General features: G+C 43.3%; 1 protein-coding gene across 1 annotated transcript in view; it reads left to right on the plus strand.

The window, feature by feature from the left end:
* The window catches only part of ANKFN1 (ankyrin repeat and fibronectin type III domain containing 1), a 1,480,122-nt gene extending 1,467,066 nt beyond the window's left edge, over window positions 1-13,056 (plus strand). The window contains exon 18 of the mRNA XM_085614412.1: window positions 10,931-13,056. Coding sequence (XP_085470538.1) covers window positions 10,931-11,727 — 797 coding nt within the window. The 3' untranslated portion in view covers window positions 11,728-13,056. The remainder of the gene's footprint in view (window positions 1-10,930) is intronic.
* Window positions 13,057-13,485: the final 429 nt, after the last annotated feature.

Below are 13,485 nucleotides of genomic sequence, written 5' to 3' on the forward strand. Positions count from 1 at the left end.
AAATAGGCCAGTGAACAATGAAAAAAAATGTGCCAGCGTTCACCGCCGCATAGTGTTCTTCTTTAAAAAGCAAAAACAAACAAACAACGCTGGGTGGGAGGGGAAGTGGCAAGAGTGACCAGCAAACAGGAAAGCTCAAATACAACTGATATATGAAGTTTTATATTATGTATTTAATTAACAGATTTTAATTTGATAAATCCAGGCTTGTTTTTGCTTTGGAGGCTGCAACCTAAAATGCTATTTTAGTAAGCACATAAGGTAGGCAATCCTGTGTACATTTGAAATCGCCACAGCTGCACCGTTTCCATAGGTAAATGCAAGGGCCGGCTGCATGACATGTGATGCATGGGAACGATCGGAGGACAAGCACAGTATGAAACCGGAGGCCTAAACCCCTGCACAAAGTCAGCGTTGTAGGTCTCGGGTGTCCGCAGGCGAAATTCATTAGCATAACCATCAGGAAACGAGCATGCAATCCTCGCATCTGGGGGGCAAGCAAACAACTGAGTGGGATCGGTCGCATATCACTGCAGCTTCTACAAGCCATGGCCCCGCTTGCACCACACAATCTGCTGTGGTAGAGCCCAGGAATGATGTGAAGACGATAGGGAGATGCAACCTAAATTAATTATGCAACGCACTCTAAATGTGTCTCACAATGCAGCGATATGAAGGAGGACTGTTTCTGCTGCGTTTGTGCTCGGAGGGTGGCGGAGGGCTGATAGATAACGCGACAGAGGGAAGCAATCCATTAAGACAGCAGCGGGCGTTAAACAATGAAAACAAGAACGGGTTAGGCGAATACAGCATGGGGAATGGGAGGAGGGGGTACAAGAAATAGTACAACAAGCACTAAGGACACAAGCAGGAAAAAATAATAAGGAGCGGTGGGCGGGTGGCACTCGGGGTGACACATGTTATTATTTACGCAACCCGTCCATTCATGGAGGGAGGAAGGGAGGCGTGAAAGTTATCGCGATCGCGAGCGATCAAACATCAAAGCGGCCGCGAAAGTGAAAGAAAACGAGTGCTTTCAGGCTGCCAAATGGTGCGCGCGCCCGGTGCACATGCACTGTATTCGGAGGCCTGAAAGCACTCGTTTGCACTTCCAAAACTCGCTTACTATAAGTCTCGCCAGAGCAGCGCTAAAGCGCTGTCTCAGGCGAGACCTAAAAACGAAGCACCGGCTCCTGTGCTTAGTTTAATTAGGCCCCCAGGTGGGTCAGGTCATGGGGCATTTGAAAATGTGGCTTGCCCTAGCGGTATGCCCCACGCCTTGGACACCACCACCTACCTAGGGCTAATAAATTATTTTATAATGCTTAGGGGGAATGGATGGCCCCCCACAGCCCTGGCGACCACCACCTTCCCAGGGCTTCACATAACAGTAACATGGGGGTGCCACTCACCCTCGGGGATCGCCACCTCCCCGGGACTAAAACAAATAATGATGCATGGCGGCCCCCCCCACAAAGCCCTGATGATGACCACCTCTTCTGGTCACAAAGACATTAATGAAGAGGTTCCATTGTGGACCTCTGGCCCTAGGGACCACCACCTCCTTGGGAGAAATTTGAAGAATATAGGGGAGCCGTGTGGCCCACCTCCTGGAGCCCTAGATGGCCCTGCGGACTGCCACCCCCAGCGCCAGCTCCAGCAATGGCCTGCGGTGTCAACCCCCGGTACATTGCAGTTTACTATGCTTCTCCCACCATACAATAGCAAACAGTTTGCTCTGCATTGAGCTAGAGAGAGCATTTTGCACTCACTTGTTCAAAGCGTAACCCTTTGCTTTTACACACAGGGAGCTGCATGTCAGCAGCTCCCTGTGTGTAAAAGCAATGTTAGGTCCCGCTCAGCTAACAGTAACTGCTGAAATTCTCTGGTTCTGTACAAGTGAAATGCTATCCTAACTATAACGTCCCAGTATCTTTTGGTTTTTTCAGTGAATTTCTAAGGTTTTTTAATTCCAATTTCTAACTATAACACCCCGTAACCTTTATTTTTTTCAGTGAATGTCTAAGGTTTTTGAAATGCAAATTCCTAACTATAATGTCCTTGTAACCTGGGAGTTCAAACCTATATCTAGCTTCACTTTTCTGAAATATAAATACTGCACAACAGTTTATTACATAGTTAATTAAATTAAAACTTACCATCACTACTCAACTTAAAAAAAAAATGCTGTCTCTTTAACATCCTTCTGCCAATACAGTCTTAGCTCAGTGTACGTAGCAACCCAGTGGAACCATTAGGGCACAAGTTCACAGCACATTCTAGAAGGAACATGCTGCTTCCAAATAAGGTACAGCAGGTGTGCTTTGCTCCAAAGATTCAAAAGCATATCCATGTCTGTATTTCCTTTCTGAAGCAACTGCCAATGATTAGACTTCTTGCTAAGGCATCCAACACACTGCCCGATTTTATTCACTTTCATCCTGACAGCATCCAATGAAAGATATCTTTGTAAAAAATAAAAACAAAAAAACTCAATTTTACTGCTTTTCCCTTTGGAAAGCTACCTCATTGGGCTCCAGCATTCTCCTTATTATTATTGCTCCTTCACTTTAAAATGCTTACACTATGGATTCTGGGCCACCACTATATCTATTGGGCTAAAGAGTAGGGGTGGGCGGAATTTGCGGAATTAACCTTCGCAAATTATCGCGAGAATGTTTAAAATTATCGCAAACAAGCAGAAATATCGCGAAGATGCGGAAGTTTTTTTCCGGCATGTTCGCGAGATTTTCTGCATGGTTGCGGGTCGCCAACTTACCCATGTGGTTGCTTGCGGGCGCGGCCATCTTGTTTTGAGTTGTTCTCGCGGTGCATGATCGCGAGAAGAAAGACGTGATCGCGCGACGCATGACGTCACTGCGGGCGCGAACTGTCGCGAGACAGCGCAAATGGCTAAAAACAATACAACATCTCATGGAGAACGCGACCGGATCAAGAAAACTTGTCGGCGAACGCAGGGATTCAGGTAAGGCGATCGCGCGCACGCGAGAATGTATTATTTTACAGCGCGAGCAAGAAACAAATTATCGCCAAGCTGCGGAAACCGGAATTTTTGACATTTTCGCGCTCTCCGCGGAACGCAAAAATGTCAAATTATCGCAATTTCCGCGAACGAAACGAAATTTTTGCCCAGGCCTACTAAAGAGGCTGTAAAAAAGAGTATTGGCCAGTGAATTGGGGTAGTCAAATGTGAAAATTACTTGGCTTGGCCAGAGATGGTTAAAGTTTCATCAGTTGCTGGCGTTGGTTAAGTCCATTGTGGATTCCAAAGCTCCTTACCTCATGATTGTGCACTGTGGTGGCAATGACCTAGGCAAATTGACTGGGTTAAGACTAGAAATCCTAATGAAAGAAACTTTTGAAAAACTGATGTCGCTTTTCCCTCACACTATCTTGGTGTACTCTAATATATGCCAAAGACAGAAATGGAAGTATGGAAGTGGTCAAATTAATTCAGTCCATAGATTTTCAAAGCCAGGAAAATGTTTAATAAAACTGTTTCTGCATTCCTCCTAAACCATCGGATGAGCTGTATCTATAACAACTATCTGTGTTTTGTCATGCTTGGAATTTATAGAAATAATGGAGTGCACTTTACAGATGAAAGCAGCAGGGCTTTTCTAAGTAACCTGAAACTCTGCATCCAGTCCTATGTATAGCAGCCATATACACACACCGACACAAGAGCCACCCTAGTACCCAAAATATTGTAAAGTTTTTTACTAAAGGGTTTTTTGTCCTTTAGTTTTTGGGAATCTTTGTGACGACGTTGCGATCCCCATAGACACGTCACAAAAATGGAAAACAAAAACAGACATTCAATAACCACCAACAAATTAAAAAATAATTTGGAAAAAAATCCATCCCGAACATTGCGCTACACATATTACTATATACATACTTCTTTCAAGGCATGTTTAAACTCATATTTTTGTACTTAGTTTATTTAAAAAACATCTTTCAGACCTATTTTCTGTTTTCAAGGTTATTTGGGATGTCACAACGATGTCGTTAACCGCAACGATCATGCCTTTTCCATAAAGTGAAAACACATTTAAGCACACTTTTTACAGTATTTTCCAGACGAGTGGTTTATTACTGTAAAGTTCAAACTCATGTTTTTCTAGTGTATCTCTGGAACAATCATCTCTAAAACCTATTTTCCATTTTCTAAGTGAGACCGAAGATCGCAATGACGTTGGTAATCGCGATCCCCGTAGTTACGTCGCAAAAGCGGAACGCAAAAGCAGGAATTCAATAGCTACCACCACATAAAAAATTATAACTATGTAATTAATTCTAACCATTACAGTAGATAACTCAATTATAAATAACGCTATAAAAACATTTAGCAAAATCTCATTGTCTCTGTAACAATGCGTATTAATGATTCACTGATATATGTTTTTATATTTTCATCAGTATTCACGGCAATGTTGATAGTCTCAATGTCCCTACGACGGTACACGGGGGGCCACACTGGCAGTCGCAACATCACCGCGACTATCGCATGCGTTAAAAAAAACTATTTTGGACACATAACTTGTGTCACTAACACACCCATTTCTCAAACGTGGCATCAGAGAACCTCTACTCTGACCTCTTATGTTAGCTTTTTTAGAAATTATCAGCCCCGGGAACCATTCCTGATAGATAAAATGTAGATAGATATAACTTTCTGTTCAGGTTGCATCCAGCTAATCAGAGCATTCCCATTGGCACGTGCATTCGCAATTCATTGTGAAAGCACCATGAAATATCCACGGCCAGAGATATCACTATAATTTTAAATTAAAATTTCTCAACAACTACTGAATGGATTCACACCAAATAAACAAAAGGCACTTCCTTGAACTGACATCTACCTCCCTGTCAAACTTGGTGTAAGTCCATTCAGTGATTCGGGCTGTAGGTTTAGCTAAAGATTTTTATGGGAATTAACATTACAAACGCAACCTTATTTCATACCCCAAATTATTGTTCCCCACTGTAGGGGATCCCCCCCAAACTTTCCATAACAATAGAACCCACCTTGACTCTTTTAGGGGGAAATTTCATGAAGATTGGTCAAACGAGTGCAAAGTTGTAGCCAAGTCAAAAAATGATTTTCCTGTAGAAACATGGTTCTATATATATCACAGCAACACCTGTAGTTTCTAATGTTCATTAAAGACCAGATGCAGACCAAATTGTATGTCAGAATTTTATTTTTGCTATGAATCCGCCATTACGCATTTGAGCCAAACCAATCACCTTATTCACACACGCGTGGCACCATTGTTAGTGCTTTTAAAACTCCCCCCGTGACCATCACCATAAACAAAAGAAAAAATTTACCATGATGCACATATAATTATTATATTCTTAAAACCTCTGTGTAATTTGAAGCTAAATGTATGGCTTAAATTATTATATTGTTCCTATCAAAGTTCATCACTGACAGTGCATGAAAACACTGTGAGAACTTACAATAATTAGATGATTTATATCACCAACAAAGTGAGTTTATGTCAATATTATCTGCTATTCAGCATTAAGCAGTTTTTAACACAGCTAATTCATCACCACAGTTACACTCGGCTGAGAACTATGTCTAAAAAGGTCATTCACACATATGTTAGTGCATTGCAATTTTGTTCACAATCTTGAATTAATTTACCTGCCTCAATCACGCCCAAGTGGGCAATTTCATTTGGTGCAATGAATTGCCCTGTAACATTATGCTAGACGATATATTATGTTCACAAACACATTACACACTGTCAAGTTAGATCAAATCACCACTATTGGATGGGTCTTGAAAAGTAATTACAAATAAGCTCTTAGTCTTTGCACACAGAAATACAGAACAAATCTTTAAGTTAAATGTTTCTTATGTGGGTAAGTCAAGGTATTGCTACAAGACATTGACTTGTCAAGGAGGCACACTTTCCAATGTACTTCATAGCTTTGAGAATCCTACCCCCTCCCGAAAAAGAAAAGATGCACCTTATCACACTGAAATTTAAACTCTAAACAGGGAAGGAACAGCTGAAGACAAAAATAAATTGTACTTTCCCAGCTCACAGAAATTTGTATAGGTCTTCTTCTAAATTCAACCCCTTGGGAGACTTAGAGTCCAGATTAATTATGAATCTGCTTTCGGCTTGCCTCATTAGTCGCTCACGATCACCCCCTGACTTATAGTGGGGTTTCATTTATCACAAAGTACCTTAGACACCCAACATCATTGCTGTGGTATTCATACACATGTCTGGCCACTGGATATGACCAGTCTTCATCCTTCACAAACCACAAAGTTGTACGATCCTCTTGTGGATCTGGAGGATCGTACTCTTAACATATTGCAGACTGCACTCACTCTGGAGTACATACACAGCATACTCAGTTCTACAATTAAACAAACCTGGTATTTTGATTGGTCTTTCTGTGAAAGGTGTTGTATATTCACATGTGTTCAAACCAAAGTTACAAGCTTTGCACTTTTGATAACCTTTTGCTTGCTGTAACCAATTTTTACTCTCCCTCACCTCAGGGCTGCTCTAGACTAAAGTATCCAGCATGAAATAGGGTCTGCGGAATGTGACTAAGGGGGAGCTAGACATAGTTCGCCCTAAAACAGGATCAGCCCAGACTAAGTGCCAATGTTTTTTGAGAATTGGTCTCAGTTCTTTCTCTTGTGTACTAAATGTAGTTCTGCATCTGATAGCTGAGTCACTCTCCCTTTGCCATTTCTTAGGAAAAAGTAAAGACTCCCTATGTCACTACTGTCTTGTCAAGTAACTCCTTAGAGTAACCACATTGTACAAATATCACCACTGCCTGATCTCTACTAGAATCACAATCTTGGATGGTGCTGCAGTTTCTTTTAATTCTCAACATCTCATCATAGGGGATGCTAGATTTGGTATGTCAGGGATGGAAGCTGTTGGCATCTAGAATGGAATTACTAGCTGTTATCTTTCTAAAGAGCCTAGTTTCTAGCCTCCCATTTTGCACAAACACTTGCAAGTCTAAGAATTCAACCTGCCTGTCGCTGATGTGACTCGTAAAATGCAGATTAAGGTCACTGCGATTGATTGCCTCCACAAATGTTGCAGCTGTCTGTTGTGTACTCTTCCATATAACAAATAAATCCTCACTAAATCTGAGCCAGCAAAGGACATGTTCACCCCACATTTCCCCATGGTCATTTTATTAACACCTGTTCCTCTCGCCCACTGATATCTTTGCAATCAGACCCTACTTGTTCACACGCTCGCATCAGTGCCTACTGAAGGAGATAATAGAAACCGGCAACATGTTTTGACTGACACCAGTCCTGGGCATATCACAAAAAAACACCACTTGATTACTTGTTCATGTAAAGCCAAGAGCAGTCCACTAGGCTGGAGGACATGTTTGAAGTTTGCAGATGGCGCTCCTTGGCCATGGCAGGGGTAACGGCAAAATTAGACTCTAAGTACCTAGAATCCATGTTAATAAGGAAAATAAATTGTCTTGCCTTTGACAGCGCTTTGCTTCCCTGCAATGAAAATTGGCACTACCCCCAAACTATGGCCCATTATTATAATTGAACCCTAGTTGATCAGGAAGGGAGGCACTTCTAAAAGTTAAGTTGGGGCCTGTGATAAAGTGAAAGGTTAAAAATTAATGTAAACACCAAAATACATTTATTTATTAGGTGCTTACTTGATATTACAAATGAAGAGTGGGGATATGGGGACCTATTACCCCATCACCACCAGTGTCATCCTCAAGTTTCTGCCATATTGGCCCTGAGGGTCCATGGCATTCATCAGGACAAAATAGCTGGGGCTCCTATCTAACCATTTCGGGTTAAGATACTACCAACTTGTAGGGTGACCTCTACCTAAAGTTGGGATTTCTTAAAACCCCAAGTCAGGGGTTAAGTTTCCCCATTGGACCGGGGACTGAGGGACCCCTGTAGTCACACTGGCCTCAAGGTGCGTCCCTTGCCGCTCTCCTAAAGGCGTCGTCTTCTCTTCCCCGCTGGTGACTGGTTCAGAGAGGACCTGGCCTGGCAGTTTGGGTTGGACTGTTCCTACTGGAAAAGGATTGAGCCTGATTTTCATATGGCTGGGTCCAAACTGACGTGGCATGGTGGACAAAAGAATTATGTGTTGGTATGCTAACCAGAGCGATTGCCAATGGTTAGACAAATTGCAAGCATTCCTCCCATCACTCAATTAATCAATCAGGGGTTTATAAATCGCGCTACTCAGTCGTGAGGGTCTCAAGGTGCTGGGGGGGTGTGCAGCCCCGGGTCAGTCAGAGAGCCAGGTCTTGAGGCTCTTTCTGAAGGTGTGCAGAGTGGGGGAGTGTCTGATGTTGACTGGGAGCTTGTTCCAGGGCTTTGCTGCAATGTAGGAGAAGCCTTTTCACCCTGCTCTGGTTCTGTGGATGCGAGGGGTCTCTGACAGGGCGAGGTTGGCAGAGCGGAGGTTCCTTTTGGGTACATGGAAGGAGACTCTTTCATTGAGGTAGTTGGGTCCGATGTTGTGGAGGGATTTGTAGGTGTGTGTGAGTAGCTTGAAGGTTACTCTCTACTCGATGGGGAGCCAGTGGAGGTTTCGTAGGTGCTGGGTCATGTGCTCATGTCGTGGGATTCCGAGGACAGGTCTGGATGCGGTGTTCTGGATGGTTTGGAGCTTGTGTAGCAGGGATTTGTTGATTCCGGCGTAGAGGGCGTTACCGTAGTCCAGTCTGCTGGTTATGAGTGCGTGGGTGATCTTTCTGCATTCAGGGGGATCCACTTGAAGGTCTTGTGGAGTATGCAGAGGGAGTTGAAACAGGTGTAGGCAACGGCATTGATCTGGCGGGTCATGGTGAGGGAGGAGTCTAGAAAGATGCTGTGGGCGTGGTCTGTCAGTTGGGTGGGTTTCCGAAGGTGGAAGGCCACCAGGTTTTGCTCCACGCTGTGGGGGAGGGTCCAAGAATGTGGACCTCTATCTTCTCTGAGTTGAGTTTTAGGCAGCTGTTGCTCATCCAGGCTGCGACATCTTTCATTCCTTTCTGGAAGCAGAGTCTGGTGTCTTCAGGGTTCTTCGGGAGGGAGAGGATGAGCTGGGTGTAGTTGGAGTAGGATACTATGCCAAACCCATGCTTTCTGACGATGGCGGCAAGGGAGGCATGTAGATGTTGAAGAGCGTGGAGCTGAGCGAGGATCCTAGGGTCCTCAATAGTTGATCTCTGTGGGTTCGAAGAGGAAGGGTGGGAGTCTGACCCTTTGGGTTCTGCCGGTGAGAAAGGAGCGGAGCCAGTCAAGGGTGGTTCCCCGTATGCCAACGTCATGGAATGTGGCAGCGAGACTGCTGTGGGGGACTGTGTTGAAGGCTGCGGAGAGGTCTAGAAGGATGAGGGCCCCAGTGTGGCCCTGGTCGAGTAGCATGCGGATGTCATCCGTGGCAGCAAGGAGGGTGGTCTCCGTGGTGTGGTTGCTGCGGATTCCGGACTGGGGGGAGTCGAGGATGGTGTTCTCTTCGATGTAGGTGGTCAGCTTGGCGTTGACAAATCTCTTGGTGACTTTGGCTGTGAAGGGAAGGAGAGAGATGGGCCAGTAGTTTTTCAGGTCCGTCGGGTCAGGCGAGGGTTTCTTGAGGAGGGGCTTGACTTCTGCCTGCTTCCAGTCGTCGGGGAAGATGCCGGATTTGAAGGAGGCATTAATGGTCCGGCATAGTTCGGGTGCTATGGCGGCGGCGGTGGCTCTGTGGTAGATGTGTGGCGAGCAAGGGTCAATTTGTATAGTTGTATATTTGCAGTGTAATTTAAGGCACCAGAAATCTCATAAACATGTTCCAATTTCTATCAGGGGTTCCATCAGTATGAATATGCATTGACAAAAACATCAGAAACAATATCTTTTCAATGAAACATGTATTAGAACATTGGAATGTTGAGTGCTCTATTGAGGACAATGGAGTGCTCCAGACTTCTAATGGCTGGTAGAACCCGGAGCATCATTATTCCAATAATTGTTCACAACTGTTGCTGTGAATAAAGGCCTCAAGGAGCCAGAGGGGAATTCAACCCTCTTAGGCTCCATGAGGCTTTTGTTTTACAAGTTAGATCATTCTGCCCTCTAGGGGTGGAATGATCTAGTAGCCTTATATTCCTCCGTAGCAGGCTCTGCTGGTCATTAAAGGCCCGCTCCCATGTTAAAGGCCTTCGTCTCGGGCCTTTAATGCTGGAGAGAGCCTTTAATGGGTGGTAGAACCAGCTACATTGGGCTCTAAGGCTATAATGGAATGTTGGGAGCTCCATTGAAGACAATGGAGTAGCTCCAGGCTTATGATGGCTGGTAGAAGCCTTATGCTCCAATATTCCAGTGGTTTGTCTTTCTGTTTCTTCCTTTTTAATTCCGAACGTTCCACCCTTAGTGAGTGGAATGTTCTAATAGCCTTATAACCCTGCTGCCTCTGGCTATACCTGTTGTTAAAGGCCCTCATCTTCGTTATAGGACCTCACCTGCGGCTCAGCCCTGTAACTCAGGTTTCACGGCCTATAACAGTTGGTATAGCCCTCAGCAGCGAGCTTTGAGGCTATACTACAGCATTTAGAACACAATTACGTTTCCTAGTGCAATTAAGTATTTCAGTTACAAGATCATGGTTAGCAACTTCCATTCATCTTTAAATATAAGACCATACTTTTGCTTAGCTATAACATGTATTGCTTCTAGGGCGAGTAGGAGGGGTGAGTTAGGGGGCACCAATGTGTCAGTGTGGGTAAAACAAGACTGTTTTTGAAGTTATAATGTCTGTTCTGTTGTCCTGATTTTGTTTGTGATTAGCCAGTCTATCATTTGTAGGCATTAAGGAACATGTAAACGTTGACCTATAGAAAAAATAACAAATGTTTACAGGGATTTGTATTCTACATTTTTCAGATTCTCAACCCTGTTCAGATGAAGAAGGCTGCTCTGAAGTATTCCTGCCAACTGACAGCGACTACGACTCGAGTGATGCGCTCAGCCCAAGAGAACTGGATTTAGTGTATTCATCATCTAATGACATATCCCAGCAGGCAGTGGGTGGGCTCGGTGGCAGTGCACCCGACGTCCTCCAGGTGCATGAGATGAAGCCGTGTCTACCTTTGAAGGACGAGTGCAGTGGCTTGGACCCCGCCAGCGAGTACTGCACCAGGTATATGAACAGTTTGTCAGTGACAGGGTTCCCGTCAAAGTGTACAGAAAAATCTGTACAATTGAAACAAAGCATAAGTCTTTCAGGGAAGAAAAGACCACCAAAACATCAGCACTATAACTATTTCAGTCGTCATCATCGTTGGCTGCGAGTGCACAGTGAATCTCAGTGTCCATCCCTCTCTGACGGAGTGTATACGCAGCATCAATCGCGGGCAGATGCTCAAGAACAAGACTCTACCTCTGGTGAACGGATTAGTATCCCCATTGATTCTTCTCCTCACACCATTATCTTACCTCATGCGTCAAGCCTACCTGAAGAAGGAAAGTCCAAATACAGTGAATGCAAACAGAATGTACGTAGGATCTACGTAGAACCTTATAAACTGTCTCGTGACCAGCATGACACCTGGACATTAAGCATGGGAGGGCCACGGGATTTGGAGCAGGGTGCAGGTGTGCATGTCCGAATGGAACAAGAAACAGATTCTGACGAAAAAACTAACTCGCAGATTTCTGAGGTGCTTAGCAGTACACTTTAGGATCGGACGTCGATGACTGTTTTGCGCTGATTCTCCACTTCTCCAAAGGCTGTGCATGATGCATTCCACAACCGGCGTTATGTTTGTTAAATATTGCTAAGTTATTTTTGAATATTTTATGACGTGCATTTATTTTGAGATATACTTTAATTGTTGCATTGAGTGGATCGAAAAGTATAAATTTTAGAGTGCTAGTTTTTGAGTAGCAGAGTTTGTCCTTTCCTGGTTTCATCTCATACTTTTTACGTCATAATTATAGTATTCAAGTGCTATTTGGACTATATAAAGGGTTTAACCCAGGACAAAATTGAAATCATGCTTTCTCATAAGCAACCTAACAGCTGGAAGGCCAGTATATGTCTTTTCTCCATGGCTTTTGCTCCTGTAACTGTAAATGAGATGTGCAACCATGACAGCCTATTGACTCTGAACTCCCTTTCTCACAGCAGACAGCTCCCACCCTCATCATCTCTGAATATTATGCGGAATTGTCTCTTTCCTTAGTTTCCATGCAGTAAATAGTGTTGGTGATGAATACAAAAAGAACAACCAATTGCAGAATGCTGAACAATGTCACACATTCACCCCCAGTACAGAGATCTGGGCCTAAATCCATCCTTTTTTTGCTCACCATGCCATTCCAGTTTGGGCCCCATCCTTTTTGTGTAGCAATAGTATTGGTAAACACGTCTGTTCAGTCTCAAACTAACTTTAGAATATCTGCCTTTGCAGGCTTTCCCATGAGAAAACATTTGACACCTTTGGCATATTCAGAGTGCTGTGATTAGAGTGGATCAGTCTAAAAAAACACAAGCATGTTTCAGTCCCTCTTTCCAATTTACTAAGGCTGCTCTTACAAATAAATATATTTTTTCTACTGATATGCATAATCCACCACATTTTCTATAATCAGTGTTTTAGTTGTTTAATAAATACATTTTCTGGATGCAGGTCTCTGGAACTCTGGAATGACCTTAAATAAAAATACGAGATGTGAGGTTGCAGAGCGATTAGTGTTCAAAGTGCAGTTAAATGCTACCTCTGGGCAGAAATCATAAATCTCAAATTATGCAAATAGCTGAAAACATGGTTTTTCAGTAAGAAATCTCTGTGAATGTGGATCGTCTGTGATATCTTTCTTTTAACTTTTTGAACCTGTGAGTAAATACTGTGCTGGATAAACAAAAAGCAATTTAATGATGATATTCCTGGATAACCCGTTGTATTGCATAAAAGCATATGGATAGTGTCACAGTTAGCAAATTGATTAAGTATGCAGTTTTTCATGATTTCAGTCAGACAAGTTCGTACAAATCCTAATATGGGATGAAGCCCTAAAAAATATTACAGACCAAGTTATCATAAAGTTACTGGACAACCATAAACATAAAACTATTTCACATATATGTAAGTCCATTATATGTCATTTTTCCAGGCAGATTACTAAGCAGCCCACAGCCTTGATATGAACTGTGTCTGATCTCCCACAGTACCCAGAGAGTTTTCATGAAAGTAAATAAAATGTTTTGGTAAGGAAAACCTCGCCTCACACTTGGTGTCCGGGAAACAGCAGCAAAAAGTCCCTACGAAAATTGGGTCAGGTGCTGTATTTAAGAATTCAACCAAACAACACCTGCACATATGTGACTCACTATCATTTACTTTTATTGGTATTTTGCTTAATGGTGGAAAAGCTCAGCTTCATCACTACTGACTTCAGATCTATGTGTGTAACAGGAGGGTCACTGACTTAAATCC

The sequence above is a fragment of the Triturus cristatus genome, chromosome 7 (assembly GCF_964204655.1).
Source record: "Triturus cristatus chromosome 7, aTriCri1.1, whole genome shotgun sequence".
NCBI lineage: Eukaryota > Metazoa > Chordata > Amphibia > Caudata > Salamandridae > Triturus > Triturus cristatus.